This window comes from Plectropomus leopardus, chromosome 8 (genome assembly GCF_008729295.1).
Source record: "Plectropomus leopardus isolate mb chromosome 8, YSFRI_Pleo_2.0, whole genome shotgun sequence".
Classification (NCBI taxonomy): Eukaryota; Metazoa; Chordata; class Actinopteri; order Perciformes; family Serranidae; genus Plectropomus; species Plectropomus leopardus.
The window spans coordinates 15,719,218-15,739,432 of record NC_056470.1 but is presented as its reverse complement, the minus strand read 5'-3'; the positions used below and the strand labels follow the sequence as shown (position 1 = coordinate 15,739,432).

General features: G+C 41.6%; 1 protein-coding gene across 2 annotated transcripts; it reads right to left on the bottom strand.

Moving 5' to 3' along the window:
• Positions 1 to 1,503: 1,503 nt before the first annotated feature.
• Positions 1,504 to 14,805, bottom strand: LOC121947170 (glycine N-acyltransferase-like protein 2). 2 transcript variants are annotated; one of them, XM_042492104.1, is made up of 5 exons: positions 14,727 to 14,805; positions 5,535 to 5,642; positions 5,326 to 5,458; positions 2,095 to 2,218; positions 1,504 to 1,959 (listed from the first exon to the last, which is right to left on the bottom strand). In XM_042492104.1, exons 2-5 carry the CDS (start codon positions 5,589 to 5,591, stop codon positions 1,545 to 1,547), a joined length of 729 nt encoding a protein of 242 aa, XP_042348038.1. In that variant the 5' UTR covers positions 5,592 to 5,642; positions 14,727 to 14,805; the 3' UTR covers positions 1,504 to 1,544. The 2 variants fall into 2 exon arrangements, with proteins under 2 accessions (XP_042348038.1, XP_042348039.1); XM_042492105.1 differs by lacking the exon at positions 14,727 to 14,805 and adding an exon at positions 13,495 to 13,546.
• Between the last annotated feature and the right edge of the window lie 5,410 nt (positions 14,806 to 20,215).

The following is a 20,215-nucleotide window of genomic DNA, read 5'->3' as shown; positions in this document are numbered from 1 at the left end:
AAATAATCTAAAAATACCCCAAAACATAATACAGAGTTGTATAAAAATGTCCAATATAGGAAATATTCCGCTCAAAATTCACCCAGATGGCATGCTTTACACAAACTTCCCTGCAGTTATTACATATACTATATGGGTTAATTGTACAGTTTATCAGCTGTCCTGTACTATTATTGTTATGCACTAAATAGAATAAATTCATAAAATTTGTTACTAATCCAGTGGTCATCGTTTTACTCAATGATAGAAAAGGGAGCCCTTACTTTTCTCTAAAATGTCAGAAAATAATAATAATTTAAAAAGCCTTTCACAGTTTCCCAGAACCAAAAGTGACAAACTTAGATATTTTGTTTTGCCAAACAAAATATATTCAATTTACAGTGGAAAGCTGGAAAAAGCAAGTGTTTGTAAAAAAAAATATTTATTTTCTTTAGAAGTGACATAAAAGATTGATATAAAAAAATTGCAAATTCAATTAATCAACTAATTGTCTTTATTTGCTTTTTTTCAAATTAATTTTTGCTGTTTTTGTGTTATAATTTTATCAAGATATTGTACTGTTTTTTATAAATTTACTTATTCTCTTATTTATGGCTGTTTTTATTTGATCATGCCTGTTTTATTGCACCTCTTTGTAAAGCACCTTGGTGTGCATTTGTTTTTACATGTGCTGTGTAAATAAGCCTGACTTGACTTGTTTCAGCTCTGTTTTCAAGTACCAACATGCAGTTATGATAATTTTTAATATTCTAAAAGATGCAACATAAACGCTCACTAATTATTTTAAGTATTAAAAGGATGCAGTTCGATAACAGATCAACATTTCTATAAAGAAGCCACATTAGAAATACACAGGCTTAGCAGTGTATTTGGATGCACGCGCGTCAGCAAGCATGTATTTAGTGTATTGTACTTGTGTGACATTGAGAAGACGAGCACTTCAGAGAAAGGAAAGGGTGTCAGTTAAAAGAAGTGCACCACTGCGGGACGGGGGGATGTGGATGGGACTTGAGTGTGTGGTGCAGTACGAGCATCCCCTCTGCTCAGATCGCTGCTCATTTGTCAAGTTGCCTGCAGACTTGAATGGTGCATTGCTGCTAAAACACAGAGAGGCAATCAGCAGTGGATCAGCACACCTCCAGGGAGGGGTCCCAGGTGGACGAGAGCCTCTGTGGGTGATCTGCAGATTACAGGGTCTTGTCCTCATTTGACGTGCGAGAGAGTCAAACTGAAGTTTTGTTTCATCCGCACAGAAAGATTTTAAATTGAGGGATTTTTTCACATTGTTTTAAAGGAGCAGCATGACTGGCATATTCATCAATTCCACCCTTAAGCCACAGAAAACCTTATTTCTGAGTTTGCTCTACTTGCAGTTCACTGTCAGAAATGGACTAAACTCTCTGCATTCCCGGAGTACTGCAGGGAAACAGAATTCACAGAACAAGAAGAGCAGTTATTGCATTTTCAGCTTTTATATTAAAACATTGCTTTTCCGGCGTGGTTTCAATCATCCAGCCAACTTTATTGTCATTAGTTTGACTCACTCACACTCTGTCCTTGCATATTAGCAGCACTGACATCTCCTCCATACTGGGACAAGCGGAGAAGCCGAGTGAGGTCACGGCATTAATGGTGGCCTGGTTCTGCTGGTTGATGTGACAGTAGATGGGCAAACCCGCAGAGCCCATCCTGCGCATCAGAGCCAGAGACAGAGCCAGGAGGTGACCGGCCCGTCTGTACTCTGGTAGGGTGTAAGCCATCCTCAGCTCACACAGCTCGTCAGACAGCATCCAGGACACGGGCCGGCCTGTCTCATCCGTCACACAGTGGTTTGGCAGATGGCGGATACAGGCTCTCACGTGGCTGAGGCTCTCCTGGTTGCCTCCGTAAGGCAAGTGTGTGTCAACGAGCTCCGCGTGGGATTCATCCAGAGTGGATATTGGCAGTGGCAACACCTTCCTGGACGGCAGAGAAGGAAAATGTGACTGGAAATTCATAAATCAAGGAAATGTATATTATATTCTCTAATCATCAGTTTTAAAAGATAATGGAGCAGCCTTGCGCTGAGGTCATGAAGACATTTCAGAGACTTACTCTTGACGGTCCATATTCTGCTGGTTGTGGTAGATAAAGGTGTTATAACCCCCATATTCTGTGATATCAAGCCCTCTGAGAACGGCGAGATCTTTGATGAGATGACAATGTGATCTGGGTATACCTTTCAGAGACACAGAAGTAAAGTTTGTTTTAATTTACCTTCATCACCGTGGCTGTACCAGTATTACAAACTCCGGGTATCTACCTGTACAGAATACCAGTCTGATACCTGAGCTCTTTTTCCCATATTTAAAATCTGCGTACCACACTGCACGAAAGCTGCAATTATTAAACTATGAAATTAACTGCCAACTTCTTTTATAATCTCATGATTGGTTTGAGTATATTTTTAATTAAAAAAATTTAAATTCTCTGATTCCAGCTTTTTAAATGTGAATGTTTTCTGGTTTCTTTACTCCTCTTTGATAGCAAACTGAATATCTGGGTTGTGAATGAAAAAAATTTTTGCACGATTTTGCCCCCAGTTACATTTCTGTTATCCTTGTTCTACTACTATTCCTTATTCTACTTCTTGACTACTCCCATCCTCAAATCTTGGCCTTTTATTGATCCTCCACTCGCTCCAACTGCAAAACAAAAGTCAACATGCATCTGCCGTTTTAGCCCTAACTGTCTGGAGCAATCTTAACCAATCTATCAGATTTGCTGAATCTTTGGCTCATCAGAACACACTTGAATGAGCAAGCCTTTTTATAAATGATCTACAGTTATGTCTTTGTTTTAGTTTGGTCTGTCCCTCATTGTGCTGTGTTTTAGATTGTAATGTATTTTTCTTTGTTCATGTACATTTTTCATGTGTGTGTATGTGCGTGTGTATGTGTGAAGCACCTTGTAACTGTTTTTAAGAAGTGCAACATAAACAGAGCTTTACGTACACGTGAGGACGTCATCTTGCACTTTGAAAAACACTGACTGACTTAATTTTCTGACATTTTATAGACTAAACAACTAATCTGTTAATTGAAAAAGATAAATGAAAGATTAATCTACAATGAAAATAATAATTTGTTGCACACCTACGCTGTACTGAACTCACTGGAATCATTTTTATATAAGGAAACATGAGTCGGTGCCTCTCCGTGACAGAAAGAGTGTGACTCACAGCAGAAACACAGAATTGTTATAGACACTGTATTTAGTGTAGATCAATTGTGATATCTGATCCCTTTAATAAGGTCAGTGTCTGCGCCAATATTATTCCAGCATATCCCATCAGTGCATCCCTAATCATGCTCAACAAAATTACATGTTACAGAACATCTGATTAAGAAAAATATTACATAATGTTGGTGTTGTTTTTAAATGTATTGTATTTGCACTGATATTAAAACTGCCCGGTCTGCTGCATTATAATGACTAAGTTAAGACTTTAATTGACAGACTGCTGTGAGGCAGATAAAAATGTCTCAATAAGTGATAACATTTACTACAAAATATATTTGCACAAACAAATGTTTAAAAATACAAGGCTGAATAGCGAAACATATCGGTGCGTTCCACATTTAGGTTAACCAGAATAAGTCAAGCAATTTTTTTTATATATTTCTTCTTGTCAAAAATAATTCCACAAGAAGACGAAAACCAGAAACGAATTGATCCTGCTAAACTAAATGTCACCAAAGCTACAGGGGTCGGGTAGTTGCCTTATTGTCTTGGATTTTGGATATTGTAATATGGTAAGTGTTGTATTTTCCTGGATTTAAAGGCTGCATCACTGGAGGTTCATGATGATTTAATTCTACCTTAGGGACATTTTTCTTGGACATAAAGGCTGCCACATAAAGATGAACAGAATTGTAGTGCAGTAGCAGAACAGGGCAGTGCAGTAGCAGATCAGTGCAGTAACAGAGCAGAGCAGTGCAGTAACAGAGTAGTGCAGTAGCAGAGCAGTGCAGTAACAGAGCAGTGCAGTGCAGTAACAGAGTAGTGCAGTAGCAGAGCAGTGCAGTAACAGAGCAGTGCAGTGCAGTAACAGAGCAGTGCAGTTCAGTAACAGAGCAGTGCAGTGCAGTAACAGAGCAGTGCAGTAGCAGAGCAGTGCAGTGCAGTAACAGAGCAGTGCAGTGCAGTAACAGAGCAGTGCAGTGCAGTGCATTAGCAGAGCAGTGCAGTAGCAGAGCAGTGCAATAACAAATGTAAAGTGCATTTAAATACAACACTGCTCCTCATTTCACACCCTCCCCATGTCCTGAGTTTAGGAGATTCCCTGAGAGAGGAATGAAAGAGTTTCTATACCTATTCAGGCATCTCCTGCTGTATGTATTTGGAACCCAATAGCATCTCCCTGATGCGAACAGTTTGTATTTTTAATAGAGGACATGGAAGAGGTCTGCAATAATTTTCCTAGCATCACTCTGAAAAGAGAAAAATCTTTATTAAACTTTGTACAGTAAAAGCGAGGAAAGAGCTTCCAGAGGACATAGTGTCGGCTCCTTCAGTTAACTCTTTTAAAAAAAGATTGGATAAATTCTGGCCAAAAAATGGGTAATTCTTGTAAGTATATTGTGATGTGTGTTTTTTTTTTGTATAATTTGTTTGTTGTAGTATGTGAGTCTGGTGTGGAGGATTTACACCCTGTACCAGAAAAAATTCATTAAATATCATCACTTCACAATTAAGTAATGTAACTTTCTTAACTTACCAAACTGCTCTGTTTTATTATTTACCTGTACCCACATAATCATTATATCCACCTTACTGATGATTATCAGAAAAAATCTCACTGTGTAAATATTTTGTAAAAGCACCAATAGTCACACTACAATATTTTTTGCAATATTGATATTGAGGTGTTTGGTAAAAAATTTGATTTTCCCCATATTCCCCTCTTCCAAACACAACAATGAGCTGCTGCTGAGTGACATGTCCTTTCATTACAGTGAATACAGCTATTCTAATTTATTTTGAGTTAGTCCTACATACAGCGTCCTGCAGCTGGAAATGTTCACTACCAAAACGAATGTGGTTCCCAGCAAAAGCACGATTCACTTCTGTGTGTGTAACATTTAATTAAAAAATGACAAAAAAAAACCAAAAAACTTAAAATATACAGTATGTTTGTGTACTATCTATAAAAAATTGCCTTTGCTAGCAACTAATGAGGTTGGGGCTGAGTGCTAGAGAAGAAAAGTACAAAGAACAGATTCATGACCACTGCATTGTTGGTTCCTGCCTTTCACTGGAAATGCCTTCATTCTGCCACACTACCTCTGAATATGAGTCCGCTCCTCCACTTTACGACTCTCTCATTAAGCAGCAGACTTCTCAGAGTTTCTGGGTTTTTGGTGAAGACTGTGCAGATGTCAGGAATCACCCCAGAGATGCTGCTGCTCCTGAAATGCTTCACAGGCAGATATAGACGTCAACAGGCCACTCTGCAGGAGCCTTTAAGTTGCCTTTGTCCCTGTGTGCCATACCTGTTTTTGACGGTAACAAATGGCAGTAGTGAATGTAGGCCAGGAGTCAACACACATCTCCAGATGACACGGATTGTTGTGGAGGATATGCAACACTCCTCCAAGAACCTGAAACACAGAACACAATGCAGCAGGGAAAAAGACCAAAATAACAAGCTGCTAGCCATCTCTGCAGACAAAAATGACAAACATAACAGTGGAAACTATATTCAGTACTGCCCCATTTTCTTTTAAACACACAAATGTTATTTCATTAAAAACAGAGAAGCATTACAGTGATGGACTGTGGCAGTTCCCTGTAAAGGATTTTTTTCATCAAAGTGAGGTCCTTGAGTGCTTTCAAGATCATCATTTTGGTATTTTTTTTCCTCTGCCTTGAATTTGTTCAGCTTAAAGAAGTGCAACTCTGCTGTGACACTGAATATCTACAGGTATAATTTACAGCTTACTGGCATCTACATACTACTGCCACAGATAAGATGAACACAAAGTCCAAAGTCTTTATTCTCTATTCAGAGAAGTATTTACTTTACCTGCAATACATACTACATACTTTACCTGAACATTTAAACAGTCATTTTAAAGGGACTGTTCACCCCAAAATCAAATTACACATTTTTCCTCTTGCCTGTAGTGCTATTTATCCATCTAGATTGTTTTGGTGTGAGTTGCCAAGTGTTGGACATATCTGCCGAGATGATGTTGGCCTTCTCTCCAGTATAATGGAGCTAGATGGCACTCTGCTTGTGGTGCTCAAAGTGCAAAATAAACAATAACAACAAAAAAAAAAAAAAAACAACCCTCACACACATACAAACAAGGAGCACCACACCTTTATACTACACTGCAAACAGCAGCTGTGTGATGAGGTGCTGAGATGAGATGCTAACTGCTGTAGGTGCAGTGTTTTTATCTGAGCACTGAAAGTTAAAATATGTTGGTGAAACACTGCACTCGTCACTGTAACTTTTTATTCTGCTGTCCAGGGGTAGCTGTGGCTCAGGAGATAGAGCAGGTCAGAAGATTGGCGGTTCGATCCCCCGCTTCTTCACTTAACATGTCAACTTACCCTTGGGCAAGATACTAAACCCCAAATTACCCCAGATGGCTGTAGAGTTTGAATGTGTATGAATGTTTATTAAAAAACTTAGTGGCACCTTGTGTGGTAGTTTCAGCCACCAGTGTGAGAGTGAGTGTGTGTGTGTGTGTGTGTGTAAAAAGGTGAATGCGACTCGCAGTGAGAAAGCACTTCCGTGAATATTCCGCATCATAACCTGTGAATATTCTGTATCATAGCAATCAGATGCAACTAAAGGGTCTCAGCTGAAAAAACACTGCCCCTCCAAAGCGCTCCAAAGCGCTCCCAGCTGGGCGCTTCATGAGGAGCACCTGGCATTTTCAGCCCGTAAAAAAATGCTTTGGTTGACACAGTGCCTAATGGCGTCCTCCTAGGCTGAGCTCTAAATTCCCTCCACCTTCAGTCCCTTAGTGGGGTGTATTGTGGAAGACCAGTGTCGTGATTTGGGTGGTGGGTGTAGTTTATTAAAAAGAAAATAGTTCCTACATGACACTGCTCACAACAAGGTCTGCGGATTATTTTGAGTAATCAGGTCATGATTTCTGGAAAGAGACATTGCTGTTGAGTTTTTCAAATGTATATTTTTGGCACTCTGAGCACTGCAAGCTGAGTGCCATCTAGTATCATCATACCGGAGAGAAGACAGACATCTCTACAGCTGATATCTCCAGCAATCAGCAACTCAAACCTTAAGAATCTAGATAAATAGCACTACAGGTAAAAGGAAAAATATGTATTTTTGATTCTGGGATGAACTGTCTCTTTAAACACACACAATGCTGAAGTGGATTCCAAAAGAAAATTACATAAACAGTTTTTTTTCCTGAAATAGGGATGCTTGAAATTGATATTATAAGTGTGTAAAGTACTAATCAAGGCTGCAGTCTCTCTGAGTTGAAGCTGATCTGCGCGTTATGCTTTGTTACAACACCTCTGTAGAAAGCAGACTGCCTGCAGCTGACACCGACAGCTGATGGAGCCACTGCTCATTCGCCACAACTCAGCAGCCAGCTGTCAGAAGTTCAGCCATTCACCATAATGCCAATCCATCATAGAACTTTTACTACAATCTCTCATAACAAGGGAGAAACTGATAACTCCTCGCACTTTATTTATCTCACATATCGAACTCTGCCTTTCAAAACAGGATGTTTAATATTATGGTGAGTGATGTTGTGAGTGATTCTTTGTTCAAATAAAAAAAGAGTGCTCTCTTGTCTGTGAGATAAATGATATCAGGAATAATTAACTCACAATTCTGAATACTGAACAGTTTGTGTCCTTACAGTCTTTCTTAACAACCACTTTGGCCTTTATTGTTTGACAGAGTGTCTTTTTCACTCGACGTGGCCTTGCAAGGAATCTGCTCAGCTTTACAAAATGAGGTCAACAAAGAAGCATTGGCGCAGTGAAACATACCACACACCTTCTACAAAATCAGGATGCCATCAGTCAGACTATCTCTGCACCAGACTGACCGAAATGAGCAGGGAGAGAAAGTTTTTTGTGAATTTAATTCATTGCTGGTTTCTATTTGCAAGGTCAGGTTTCCCCTGAGAATATCCTTTGGTCCTTTGGATACCTTGAAATCATGTTTTATTTTACATCATATCAGATTTTTAGACATACATTTTGCTATGCTGTACACCCAAAAGAGACGGAAATTCTTCACAGCACAGCTTTTTAATCTACGGTTTCAAAAGACTCAGGAGTCAGTCGTCAGTCAAGGCAATTCTCCTCCTTGACTGAGGACTACTGAGAATTAGTCTGAATTGATGTGTAAACCAAGCAAGCTGCTGAGCTTGTGAATCAATGTGTCTATTATCTTTTCCGGACAGATCAATGGAGCCGAGGAATGGGCTGTGAATGAGAAAAAAAAAAGACGCAAACTCACCAGCCGAGGGTTAGACTTGACTCCATTATCTGCTCATGTCAAGACTGTCCATACTTGATAGATAACACTTTTTCTTTCATTTGAGCATAACGTCAGGTTTGATACCAAGCACAAAAAAATAAAAATCAATCACCTATTTATGCAAACATTTCCTATCAACTGAAAGATATGGTAATCGTCGGGCAGTTTTCCCAGACCTTAAAGCAAATCATAAACATGAGCGAGAGCCGAGTATGTACACATTCAATGAACTGCATAAGATGACTCAACTCCAAATCTTTCATATGATCTATGAGCCTTAACACACATTTACACACTCTGCCCTTGGCTGGGCTAACCACAGAGAATATTAAGAAGAGTGCAGAGCCAGAGGCGATGAGGTGACAGTAGCCAGGTAAAGCATAGGAAGGTAATCTAATAGGACATGTAAAAGGGCCCCTCCTCATGGCTTATTCATCACAGGGGATGCCATTACTGAGAATGGCGTTGGCTATGTGAGGGATATGCTGGCAGGAGCATTTTCCCCTGGTGTCATAGAGTACAGAGGAGAGGACAGATGCTGTGAGGCTCAGCAGACTGATGCAGTAGCAGCACTGCATGCAGATCGCACATGCAGGGGAAGATGTTTCACTCTCAGCTGATGGATAATTTACACGATGCATACCTGTGATTCATACTGACACTGAGTGATATGGACAGCCTCGTGTAGCTGATCCCCAGCAGTCAGAGATGTTCCATTATATGAGTTTTTGCTGATTCAGCAATGTGTACCGTCAGTGGCGTATTTTAAAAGGGCAGAGATACAAGCTAATAAAAAGCTTGATATAATACATGTGCTCTAATGTACTCCAAACAGGTGAGCACACACCTTGACTTGATGGATTCAGGGTTAATACGAGAACCATGCAGCTCCTAATTTTGCAGCAGAGGACGAAAAATCGCAGGGTTCATCTGGGGGAATAAAGTCATAGAGAAAAAAAAAAAAAAAGCCTTGCTCCTGCAGTGAGAAGCAGAGAGCGGTGCGCTGCTGCAGAGAAAAGCCAAGACGCTGATGCTTAAAACGCACAGAATTTATAATGGAGCCACCATCACCCATCCAAAGCCCATGCAACGCAAACATCATCAGAGAAAGCTGGGACGCATACTGTCAAGTGCGTTTTATGTGTGAAGTAAAGAGATTGCAGAAAGAGAAGTTCAACCTCATTGGCAAACTAAATGATGGATGATCTCACTCTCACAGAGTTGTGCAACGCGCAAAAGACAAATTCGGTTGGTAAAGACATTTCTATATTTTAGCGCAATGCAGAATAGCACCTGTAGGGAAGTGCAGCTTGGGTAATGAAAGGCAGGTAATAAGGGATTGCAGATTAAGGTCGTTTCACTTTACTGAAGGTGATTTTGTACCTTTGGGAATTTGAAACTTTGAGTGTTGAGAAAGCAGCTTTTAAATAGCGACATTTACTCACTGGTTACATGATTACTGTGTATTTGTTAAAAATATGTGGTGATCTGTGTGCAGTAATTCTGGGGTGTGCTCCACTTTTGTTGGCATACATGTTTGTAATATAATTCTTAACAATTGCTTTCGGGTAAAATAAATTAGCCACTTTTTTTTATGATATCACCAGGTGAGAAAAGCTTATTTTGATTGAAAAACGGTGACTAAGCCTGTGATTTTCTAAATTTAGTCTGACGCAGTGTGACATTTTCTGATCTTGCATGTGCCCTTTTTTTTTTTTTTTTTTTTAAATTAAATGGTCTTAAATACATCTTTTTGAAACTCATACCTGGAGAAATTCTTCCAGGCAATTTCTGAGGAAATTAGCTTTCAGAGATATTGTGACAAGTTTCAAAGCACACCAGAGGAGATGGCCTCGCAAACTGTTCTTCAATGAGGTTTGAGCACACTCATATCTCAAAGCAGCTTTTGCTGTAGTGTGAAAATGAATAAAGGCGGATGGAGAGTTATGTGTGCATGGAGGGGGTCTCTCTTGTGAGGAGTCCTTTACATTGATGATTCTTGTGGGGGTTGGGGGTTGGGGTGTTGCAGAGGAGGACAGAGAGGAGGAGCGGAGGGCAGACTGAGGATGTGCACACACACTGACCCTGGAGGTTGCGTTCCCCTTTAAAAGTCCCATCCCACTCAGATACGCAGAGCTCATGCAGGATCTGCTGCGGCAGTGGGGGAACACTGCTGAGCTGTGCAGTTTATGCTGCCAGCAAGCGTGCAAAGAAGAGGAGGGGGAGCGAGCGCGTACAGGAGGAGGAGGAGGAGAGAGGGAGAGAGAGAGTGCAAACAATGTCATTCTGTTCAGGAGGCAATGCTGCAGTCAACTTTGCCGCGCCATGAAAGCACATCACCAGCAACCAAGAGGCTCAGAGTGAGTGCAGAGAAGTTTTCTTCCTCTACGCCCCGTGTGTGATGCCGTCCGAGACTCATCTGTAGGTAAACATTTATTTCCTCTCTAGTCTTATTTACCTTTTATGTCGCCTCTGTATGTCTTTGCATAGGATGGTGTACTTCTTAAATCAGCCTTATAGGACTGTTGGTGTGCATGCCTGCAGTGTGGAAGCTCCCGGCTGCTTCTGTCTCATCAGTGTCAGCCTCCTCTGCACCAGTAATAACCAGGCAGCAGCCAGCCAGACAGCCAGTCAGTTAGCAGTCAGGCTCCACTGCTCCCTCATCCATGTTTAACACATGGTACAGGCTGGAAATAGCAGCCGGCGTGTCAGATAGCGGCTGGTCGAGAAGACTCTGCATTTGACACAAGGACAAAAAGACTAACCAGGATGCAAAGAGTTCCCTCCACCAGAGGGGACTTTCATCTTTGCTGATTTAGCTTTTAGGAGACAGGCTACTTTTCTCTGGTAGTTGTGGGTTTATATCTAGCAGCATGTGCTAGTTGTGAATATGATGCTGGATACCGGTGAGAAGAATCTATTGTACCAGTGTTCCTGGGCTGTCGGTGAGTGCTGAAAATGGAAGGGATGAGAATGAGGCTACAGTGGCCTGCATGGGACAGGGGAGCTGTGGTGCAGTCATGAAGTTGTGCTCTAGCTAGTGGGACTTTTCTGCTGTCCTAAAAGTGGATACCAGGGCAGAGTCCAGCTTTTTATGATTCTTTTTGGCAGTTTTGCACAAAGTGTGTGAGAGAAAGTAATGAGATGTTTGTGCATGCATTTAGATACGTTTTTGTTTGTATTTCGGATAAACACAAAAATGAAAAGATCTCGTGTAAGAGCAGAAATACTCGTATACTTATAATATCTCTGCAACAGCAGTCTCTCAGCAGTTCTCGTTCTAAAAGTCGATGTTGCTACTTCTGTCTTTTATGCCATATTGCACTGTCTACGCTCAACTACCAGTCTTTTCAAAGGCCATGTAAAAATAGTTTGTGGGCGAAAAAGCTTCATATAAAAGTGAGTCAGTGTTCAAACTGTGCTCTCAAACCTGTCTGGGAGGTCTGGATGATGGATCCAGCCAGGTCAGTTCGCCTGCATGCAGGCACGGTCAGCTCTGAGTTCACCTCAGGTAACTGTGCTAAGACCTTGAAAAAGACGGCCCTGCATCGTCAGCTTTGTGAGGCAGAAGTCCAAAGCATCTTTAAGGCCTTTGGTTTTCTCCCCACTGCAGGGAGGCAGGCGAGCGCGAGGGAACAGAGTGATAGCAAACTGTACATCAGGTCCGTGCCACATCCGGAGCCTGACATCATCTTGGAACATCTGCAGTTCTCCTGCTCACACTTTCACTGAGGGTGGGTGCTGCACTGCCAGCAAAGGAAATTGCCGCACTCACCTGATGTTCCTTGCACCTCACTCCTGCCCTCCCCCCACCTCACACCAGCTCTCCTCCTCTTCCCTCCTCCTTACTCGTCTCCAATTTCTCTACTGTAGTCTCCCTCAGAGGTACAGTTGCCCAGCACAGCACCTCACCGGCATGCTTTGCACCTCTGTGATTCTGCCTCCCCCCCTCCCTTCTCCTCCACTCATCCCCCCCCTCCCCCTCTCCCCTGCTGAAAAAGTATGCAGCACATGCTCTCACCATCCTCCTTGAGCAATTTGCCTGAGTGAATAGAGAGAGGAGAGAGATAGAGAAAAAAAAGCAAGAGCCAGTGAGCCAGCAGCAGAACAGCAATCCTGCAGTGTCCTGCAGCAGCTGAGTTCCTGCAGTGCTGGCCTCTAATAGCACACATGCACACACCAATCTCTCTCTCTCTCTCTCTATCTATCTCTCTCTGTCTCACACACACACACACACACACACACACACACACACACACACAGGGATGAACATCATTCTCTCTCAGACACAGGCAGTCCTTCAGTCACATGACACAGTGGTGGTAAATGTGAGGGAGAGCAGGCCGTCTCACTCTGGACCGGACTAAGCTGAATTTAGAGACAGAGGAGCGAGAGATAGATAGACACACACACACACACACACACACACACACACACACACACACACACACACACACACACACACACACACACACACACACTCACTCTGCTCATGGCTCCACGGGGAGGCAATGGTGAGATTAGCCGGTTGCCCCCCCCCCTCCCCAACCCCCCCCCCCCCGATGGTGCATTGTCCCGTTCCAGCACTCCAGTTCCGATGATGTAATCAATGCAGCAAGCTTTGAACTTGCTGGGCTGGGGGCTCCTTCCTCCCCCCGACTAACACAGATGCAAGTGTGAGGCCTGAGCTGCAGACTGTGTCCCAGGTAGGAAGAAGAATAAATTACACTTTTATGTGATGATTTAGCTATTAAAGTGCGGAGAAATAATTTCCTGTGAGTGGGCAGCTGGACGTCTGTCTATATTTCACTCTTGTGCAAACAGACGATCAGCTCGTGTTTCCATAAATTAAGAACCAACTCAGTTGGTGAAACTACTGCTGGCACTTTGTCAAGACGCTGCTGTGCAGTGCAGTGCCGCATCACCACTTCCAATAAATTAAAGCAACTATCTGCGGGCAAATATACCTCCTCTGCTTTTTTACAAAGTTGTGCAGCTTCTTCAGTTGCTGTCAGCGGGGAAAAGACAAACTCCAAGCTGCAGCGAAGTGCTTTGAGTTCTTTCTGGGCGTAACATCATAGTGACTTTGCTCTTTCATTGATAAGGTCATCAGTCAGTTGACAGGCTGCAGTGGAGAGCAGCACCAGTGATGTACAGTACAGTGCTTTCGAGATGCTAAGGCAGCCAGATTGAGACCATATTGTAGCAGGTGAGTTTTGCTGAGCTGGTTCCTGCCGCTGCACCCAGAATCTGCCTAGTGATCAACTTCCACTACAGCAGTGATGAACTGGCATCACCCCTCCTCTAGTAAAAAAAAAAAAAAAAAAAAAACAGCTTTCATCAGAGCAGCTCTGAATAATTAGCACTCATGGATGGTGATGATTCTGCACATTTGATTCAGTTAAATGTGTCAGTAACAAAAAAGACTGACATTTATATTTGTATATATCTCTCTGATGGATCACATAAAGGACTCTTTCTCTGCTGCATTAAAAAGGTCGCTTTAAATCCATAGCTGTTATTAAACATCACAGATATGGGAAAATATTAATATTTAACAGGTTTTCCGTTGCTTTGCTAATGCATTCCCTCAGATTTTCACAGTCATGTAATTCATACTGATGGGCTTCATCTGTAATTGATGTGACCTACTGTGGGCTACTGTGTAAGATGATTTAATGAATCAGCAGCTTTCATTAGCATGCTGTGCTGGTGCTGGTTACAGCTTCTGTAAACTACTCATTCTGCTGTGGTAAAGAGAAACAGGACTACTTGCCTATAAAAGTAAGGATGAAAAAAATATTGTAGCTGATTTAAAGATATTAATTTAACTTGCTTCCATTCAACTTCTAACCAGTGTAGACTGAGGTTTTCGCATTTGCCTGGAAAGACAGTCAACATTGTGGAGTGCTTCCCCCCGCTGGGTGGAGAGGGTGTAGAGAGAGAGAAGTCACTGTCTGCAGAGAAACCGTACTTCTTTATGATCTATGGCACAGCAAAGATGATCTGACAAGCCAGTCCAATTCAAAAGTGCTCCTCTCTTTAAAACTTTTTCAGTCGGTTGCCTCAAATCATTTCTGCTTTTGTAAAAAAAAAAAAATCAACTTTGTGTCACACTGAGAATCAACCTTAATGTACCTTCAAACAATAACTCCTTCATGCATTAAAAGTGCTAAAAGTAAAAGCTGTGTGTGCTCACCAATTGAAGCAGCAGGCTGAGTCATGCTTGGGTTTTTTTTTCTGGGTTTCCCCCCTCTCTGATCCTTTGCTCCTCCCCCTCTGGTCTAGGAGCAGGCTCATACACCCGGTCTGGCTGTTGGTGGCGTGTTGGAACATGCCTTGACTTGTTGTGTGCAGCCTGAGTGAAGCAGAGAGGCAGAGAGAGAGAAGAGGCTTGTGGTCAACAGTTTGCCAGTGTGAAGTGACCCACACAGTGAGCTGCTGCAGCCGTGGACAGGCTCCTGGAGATGTCAACACCAGAGTGCACTCCCTGAGGACAAGCGCAGATGAAGGAGCTCCACTGCTGCCGTCGCTGCTTGTGGGTGAGTGTCAGAACTGTGTGTGAATAAAGACCTCTGAAATATAATATTGCAACTGAGCACTTCTGTGAGGTTAATTGTTATTGCAGAGAGGAGCATAGCGTGCCTTTACTTTGGGTAAAACTTCAGAAACACTAATTAGTGTGGGGAAATCAAAATATGCTGAAATGAGGCCTTCAGATCTGCTTAATAAGGCCTGTAAAGTGATTGAAGTATAAATGAGAAAATGTTAATTTGAAGTGCACAGCTTTAAGTGCTGAAGGCGTCCAAAGCTGAGTCCTGATGCTAACATGATGCCACGGAAACTGCCACGGAAGCGATACACCCAAACACCAATCACACAGTGGCACACTAACCTCTGCCCACACAGAGCAACACCAGTGACCCTCCGACAAATCCTCAGGGACACGGCCATCATTGTCCAGCCACAGCTTCATCCTCACAGAGAAGGACAGCTGTTTTTGTTGTTGTTTTCTCCATCAGGTGACTCAGCAGGCGGCTTCTCCTTCCTAAAAAGCAGAAACCAGAGATAAAGAGTTTTTCAATTTCTGATTTTTATCTGGTTGAATACAAGTGGGACAATCAGTGATTGAGTAAGGATGATAACTGTACGTAGAAAAGCAGATAAAGACAACCTTATTCTCCACGCTGTCACACTGATTAGCACTATGGTAAAAACTCATATGTGCCTGTCAAATGTCAAATACATTCATCACCCAAGTGACTCAAATGATAGCCATTTAGTGTCTTGTGTACTATGATTTGTGTGTTTTACTTGTGTGCCTGCAGATAGTTACTGGGGCAACTGTGTTTTCTAGTAACCAGGGGTAGTGAGCACAGTGGGTAAGACTCAAAACCATTGAATTAATAACACACTGCAGTTTGCATACACTACTGATAAGTGTATACTTATGAAGCCAATTCTCACCCCAAACAATCAAAAAACTAAACAACAAAAGGTAGAGAATTAACATTGTGACTAAGCCTTTATAGTTGCTAATCATGTTTTACCGCTGTAAAATGCCTCCAGCAGCGGTTTTGAATTTTTAAATTGCAATTAAAACATCTAAAAAGCTCGATCGATACTTATTTCTAAATAAACCTCAGGGGAGGCTAAGCTCTGGCACCAGGCGTGCCATCAGGGTGCGTGTCATGTGTAGCATTGTTCAGAAACATGGCTCTACAGTAAATACTGGTGTCATTGTTAGCCATGAGATTATTATGTTCATGGAATGAGACTGGAGCAAGGAAGCATGACTGTTTGAGCGTCGTTAGTTGACACTGGAACAACCGAGAAATGCACAGCGGAGAGAGGGGAGGAGGTGAAGTATAGTGCACGAGGATGGTGGTGTTGGGTAGCTGGGACAGTGTGTTTTTCAATATCTGAGGCCTGACAGCAGAGGAACGCAGCATTTTCAGGATGTGTAGGTGGGTCTGGGATGTGTAATAGATGTGCGTATGTGAGTCTTTTCTGGTAATGTGATGGGAAACGTACCGTACTACTGAGGAGTATTGTTGCCTGGAGGTTAAACATGTCATGAACTATTAAGGAGCATACCATGTCAGAGTCACATGGTTGCCTAAACAAATGCCAGTCTAAAACAAACACTGCGATTTGTTTACTATTACATGTGACACTGTAGATGCAACATCACTAATATTACATAAATTGGCAAATTTAAACTCTAAAGAATGAGGAATATAAAAAATTAAACCTTCCAGTTTCTGTGCACGGGTGCAACTGTTTGTTAAATCAGAACAATTAACAAAGCACTATTTTTTTAGAAACCATTTTTTGGTCTCTAACCGATCATCTCTACAAAATTACTGTAACGCTGCAGTCGTGTTTTTCAGGGATTCTAAAAGCTGTAGTTGGGAACTTTTATCAATAAATAACATTTGTTACATTTGCTGAAGTTGTCATTATATCCATGCAGTAGATAATTAGATGGATGATCTGTAAAAAAAAAAAAATCATAATCCTCTGGCTCTTGGTATTTCCATGAATGAATTTAACACGTGCAAATGAAAGCAACCAGAGCTGAGAACTGCAGTCAAACTGTTAAATCAGGCAGCACCGATCAAATTTGTATTAAGACTCAGTTACTGCGTTGCCTATTTGTCACTTCAAATGTTTTTAAAAACATGTTTTGTAAAATGAGAAAGTTGTCTGGTGGCAGAATCTTGGTGCATGACTCGAATATTTCCAACATGGTGGCCAGGTCACAAACTTTCTGATAATTTCACTGCAGTTCACAAGCTGTGATTGACATCACGGAGAGCTGCATTAGAGACTCCTCAGCTCTGATTGGTTGTTTTCAGCACCCCGCAGTAGATTCTAGAGAATTCCATCAGAGGAGGAGGAATATGATTTTTTATAATACTTTGCCAACGTAAAAGTTTCGGCAAAAATAACAAATGTTATTTTTATAAAAGTAACCAACTGCAAGAATGCAAGAATTATTATTTTTTAAATTTCAAATATATTATTTATTTTATATATTTTTATTTATAAATACTATTAAATTACTTAAACATGACTAGTTAAAAATTATGACTCAAAGCAAGGAAAAGGAAATATCTAAAGTAGGTTAAGGAGTTTACGAATTTGAATATTATTTTTTAGCATCTGTTAAATTTAATGTCAATATCAAGTTTATTTAACTTTTATCAATTTAAAAGCTGATACGATTCCTTAATTAACAGAAATCAATCTGTAATTTTTCAAGTAAGAGAAAAATCAATCCTTGCTTATGCTTCTTTTTTTGTGCAGATTTTCCTTCATTCTATTTGACAGTAAACTGAAAATCTTTGGGTTTTTGACTGCTGGTTGGACAAAATACAACATTTGACCTTGGATTTAAGAAAAGGTGATCAATCAATTACTTGAGAAAATTATTGGCCTATTAATCACTAATAAAATGAATTATTAGTCACAGCCATGATCGTGTTGTTTCACCTGAATAACTCCCGAACTTTCCATCATATCTGCGCCAGTATCCGGCTCCTGCATCAGCACACTAACTTAGTGATGAATATTGCATATTTTAGGACACATAAGTAATTGATTGCAAACTACGGGTATATTCATGTCTTTAATTTAAGCTCACACCAAGGTCATAGTGTAGCCAAGAATAGTCTCGATAAGGGTGTATTTATTTATCATAACTTTAAATCCGGCAAACCCTGAAAAGCTGAATTAATTCATTCAATATTCATCAACACCTCACAATAATATTTGTAAACAATTTCCCACTGCCTTTTTTCATTTGTTTGTCCGATGGTACAAAAATAGGAAGACAACATCCTTGCTGTGAAGCTGAAGCCAGCCTGAGGCCTGAAGCATATTTGTGGACAGGTTTGTGAGTCAAGGCGCGTTGCTGCTCCTGCTGCTGCTGTTTGCTGTGTGATGCAGTGAGGCAGCCAGTCATTCATTTAGCAAGCAGGGTGTTGTTTTCACTGGCATTCCTCAATCCTGTATTAGGGATTACATCAAGCCCTGAGCAGGAAGGAATTCCTGTCATCATGTGTTCAGTGAATGCAGCATTTGGCTCGCCACAAAGGGACACTGATGCAGCCGTTTGGCAAACTGAAAACAGGTCAAGAAGAGGTGTTTCTGTGTTTCATATCACTTATGTCTGCGCGTGTAAGACAGGGGCCGACAAATAAATATTTACTGTTTGTATCAGCGTCAGAGAATAACAAACTGTTTTCTTAGAAGTCTCTTAATTCTGTCTTTGGCATCAGATAAGGTCAAGATGTTCCAACCAGCCAATGGGCGAGGAATTTCCAGTTATACAACCAAAAATGCGTCATAAAATGCAGCAAAAGCAGACATGGAGAGCTACAAATAGCCTTGCTGCAGATTTCAGCAGCGAAGACTCACTAGACAGAGGACGTTCCTCATACTGCACGTCATCCGAACATTCCTCTTGACACCTCTCTATCTCTCTCATAATTCCCTCTGTTCCTTCATTTGTTAGTGACTGCAGATCGCTCTCTGGTATCCATGTTGTCCTGTCAGCAAAGCAGAGTCCACAGGGAGACGACAGTATGGAGTGGTCAGCCGGCCCAAAATAGCACTGCAGCGAGCAAATGCAACTGATAGCAAGGGGATTTTAGTCCCTAACGTCCATAAACACGCAAACAAATGCATTACTAGTGTGAACAGATAGCAACATGCAAATAGATGTCAGTTAAATCAAATGGAGCTTTTTGTTGCAAAATCATGAGTCATGGCAAGTCTATTCTTAGTTCGGGGGTGTTTGTGTTTGCCCAAGTTGTGTGCACTTGAAGTGATGCTGCGTAAAAGGCTAAAGGAGTATCAAGAATCTGTTTGGGAACAAGCTTTGGGTCACTTTGGGCATCTGAGCGTAGACTCATCTTTGTATCGCAGTAATAAAAAACTGAGTTTGGCTGGAGAGAGTGCTGCTTTAAATTGTACTCCAACACTCCGAAAAAGAAACATTTATTTTAATTTTACAATTTATTTTTTTTACAATTTATTGAGCCAAATACATTTTTTTCAATGGACCAATTGTTACTCAATAATAATTTCCTACTTCTCTTATAGAGCTTCCGGCTGTTGGCATTGGACCGCACCACCCCCAGGGGCTTTTAGTGAGAGACTGTTGCCTTCCATCAAACACCACCACCACCACCAGGAAGCTTGGCACGAAAAGTGTGGGCAACCCTGTAGTGCCAGACTCACAGGTGAAGTGTGCGGCAAACACCAGCCAGTAAACCTGCTGGGGAGAGGCGAGCGGAGGGGCAGACGGTTGGACGCGGCTGCTGTGGGTGTTTCTCTGGCAGTGTCTTAGCTGGTTGTTGTGAGGAGTGAGAACGAAGCAATCAGCAAGTATACTGCCGCAGAAATTCTTCGCAATAAGAGGCCCTGGGATCACAGCCGTCACGAGAGGAGGGGAAAAAGCACCGAATCAGCACTGTAGCAAACATGGATCCTGCTGCTACTGTAAGTTTTTACACGTGTGCTGACACTGTAGAACTTACCAAGAGCTGAGGACCTGATGCAGAATTAACTGAAGATAGATCACCTGAGCGCATAGCCTTTTTCTTGTTAACAGCCTCTACAGTGTTTACAATTGGATCAAAGCATCAAACTTCAACACTGTCTTGTTCTTTTACGGTC

Excerpts from the sequence above, each read along its gene's own strand:
- LOC121947170 (XM_042492104.1), bottom strand. The coding sequence starts at position 5,591 with ATGTGTGTTGACTCCTGGCCTACATTCACTACTGCCATTTGTTACCGT. Across the intron at positions 5,459-5,534 it reads TTTGTTACCGTCAAAAACAG|CATTTCAGGAGCAGCAGCAT; the intron begins GTATGGCACACA and ends CTGCCTGTGAAG. Across the intron at positions 2,219-5,325 it reads GAGCGGACTCATATTCAGAG|GTATACCCAGATCACATTGT; the intron begins GTAGTGTGGCAG and ends TGTCTCTGAAAG.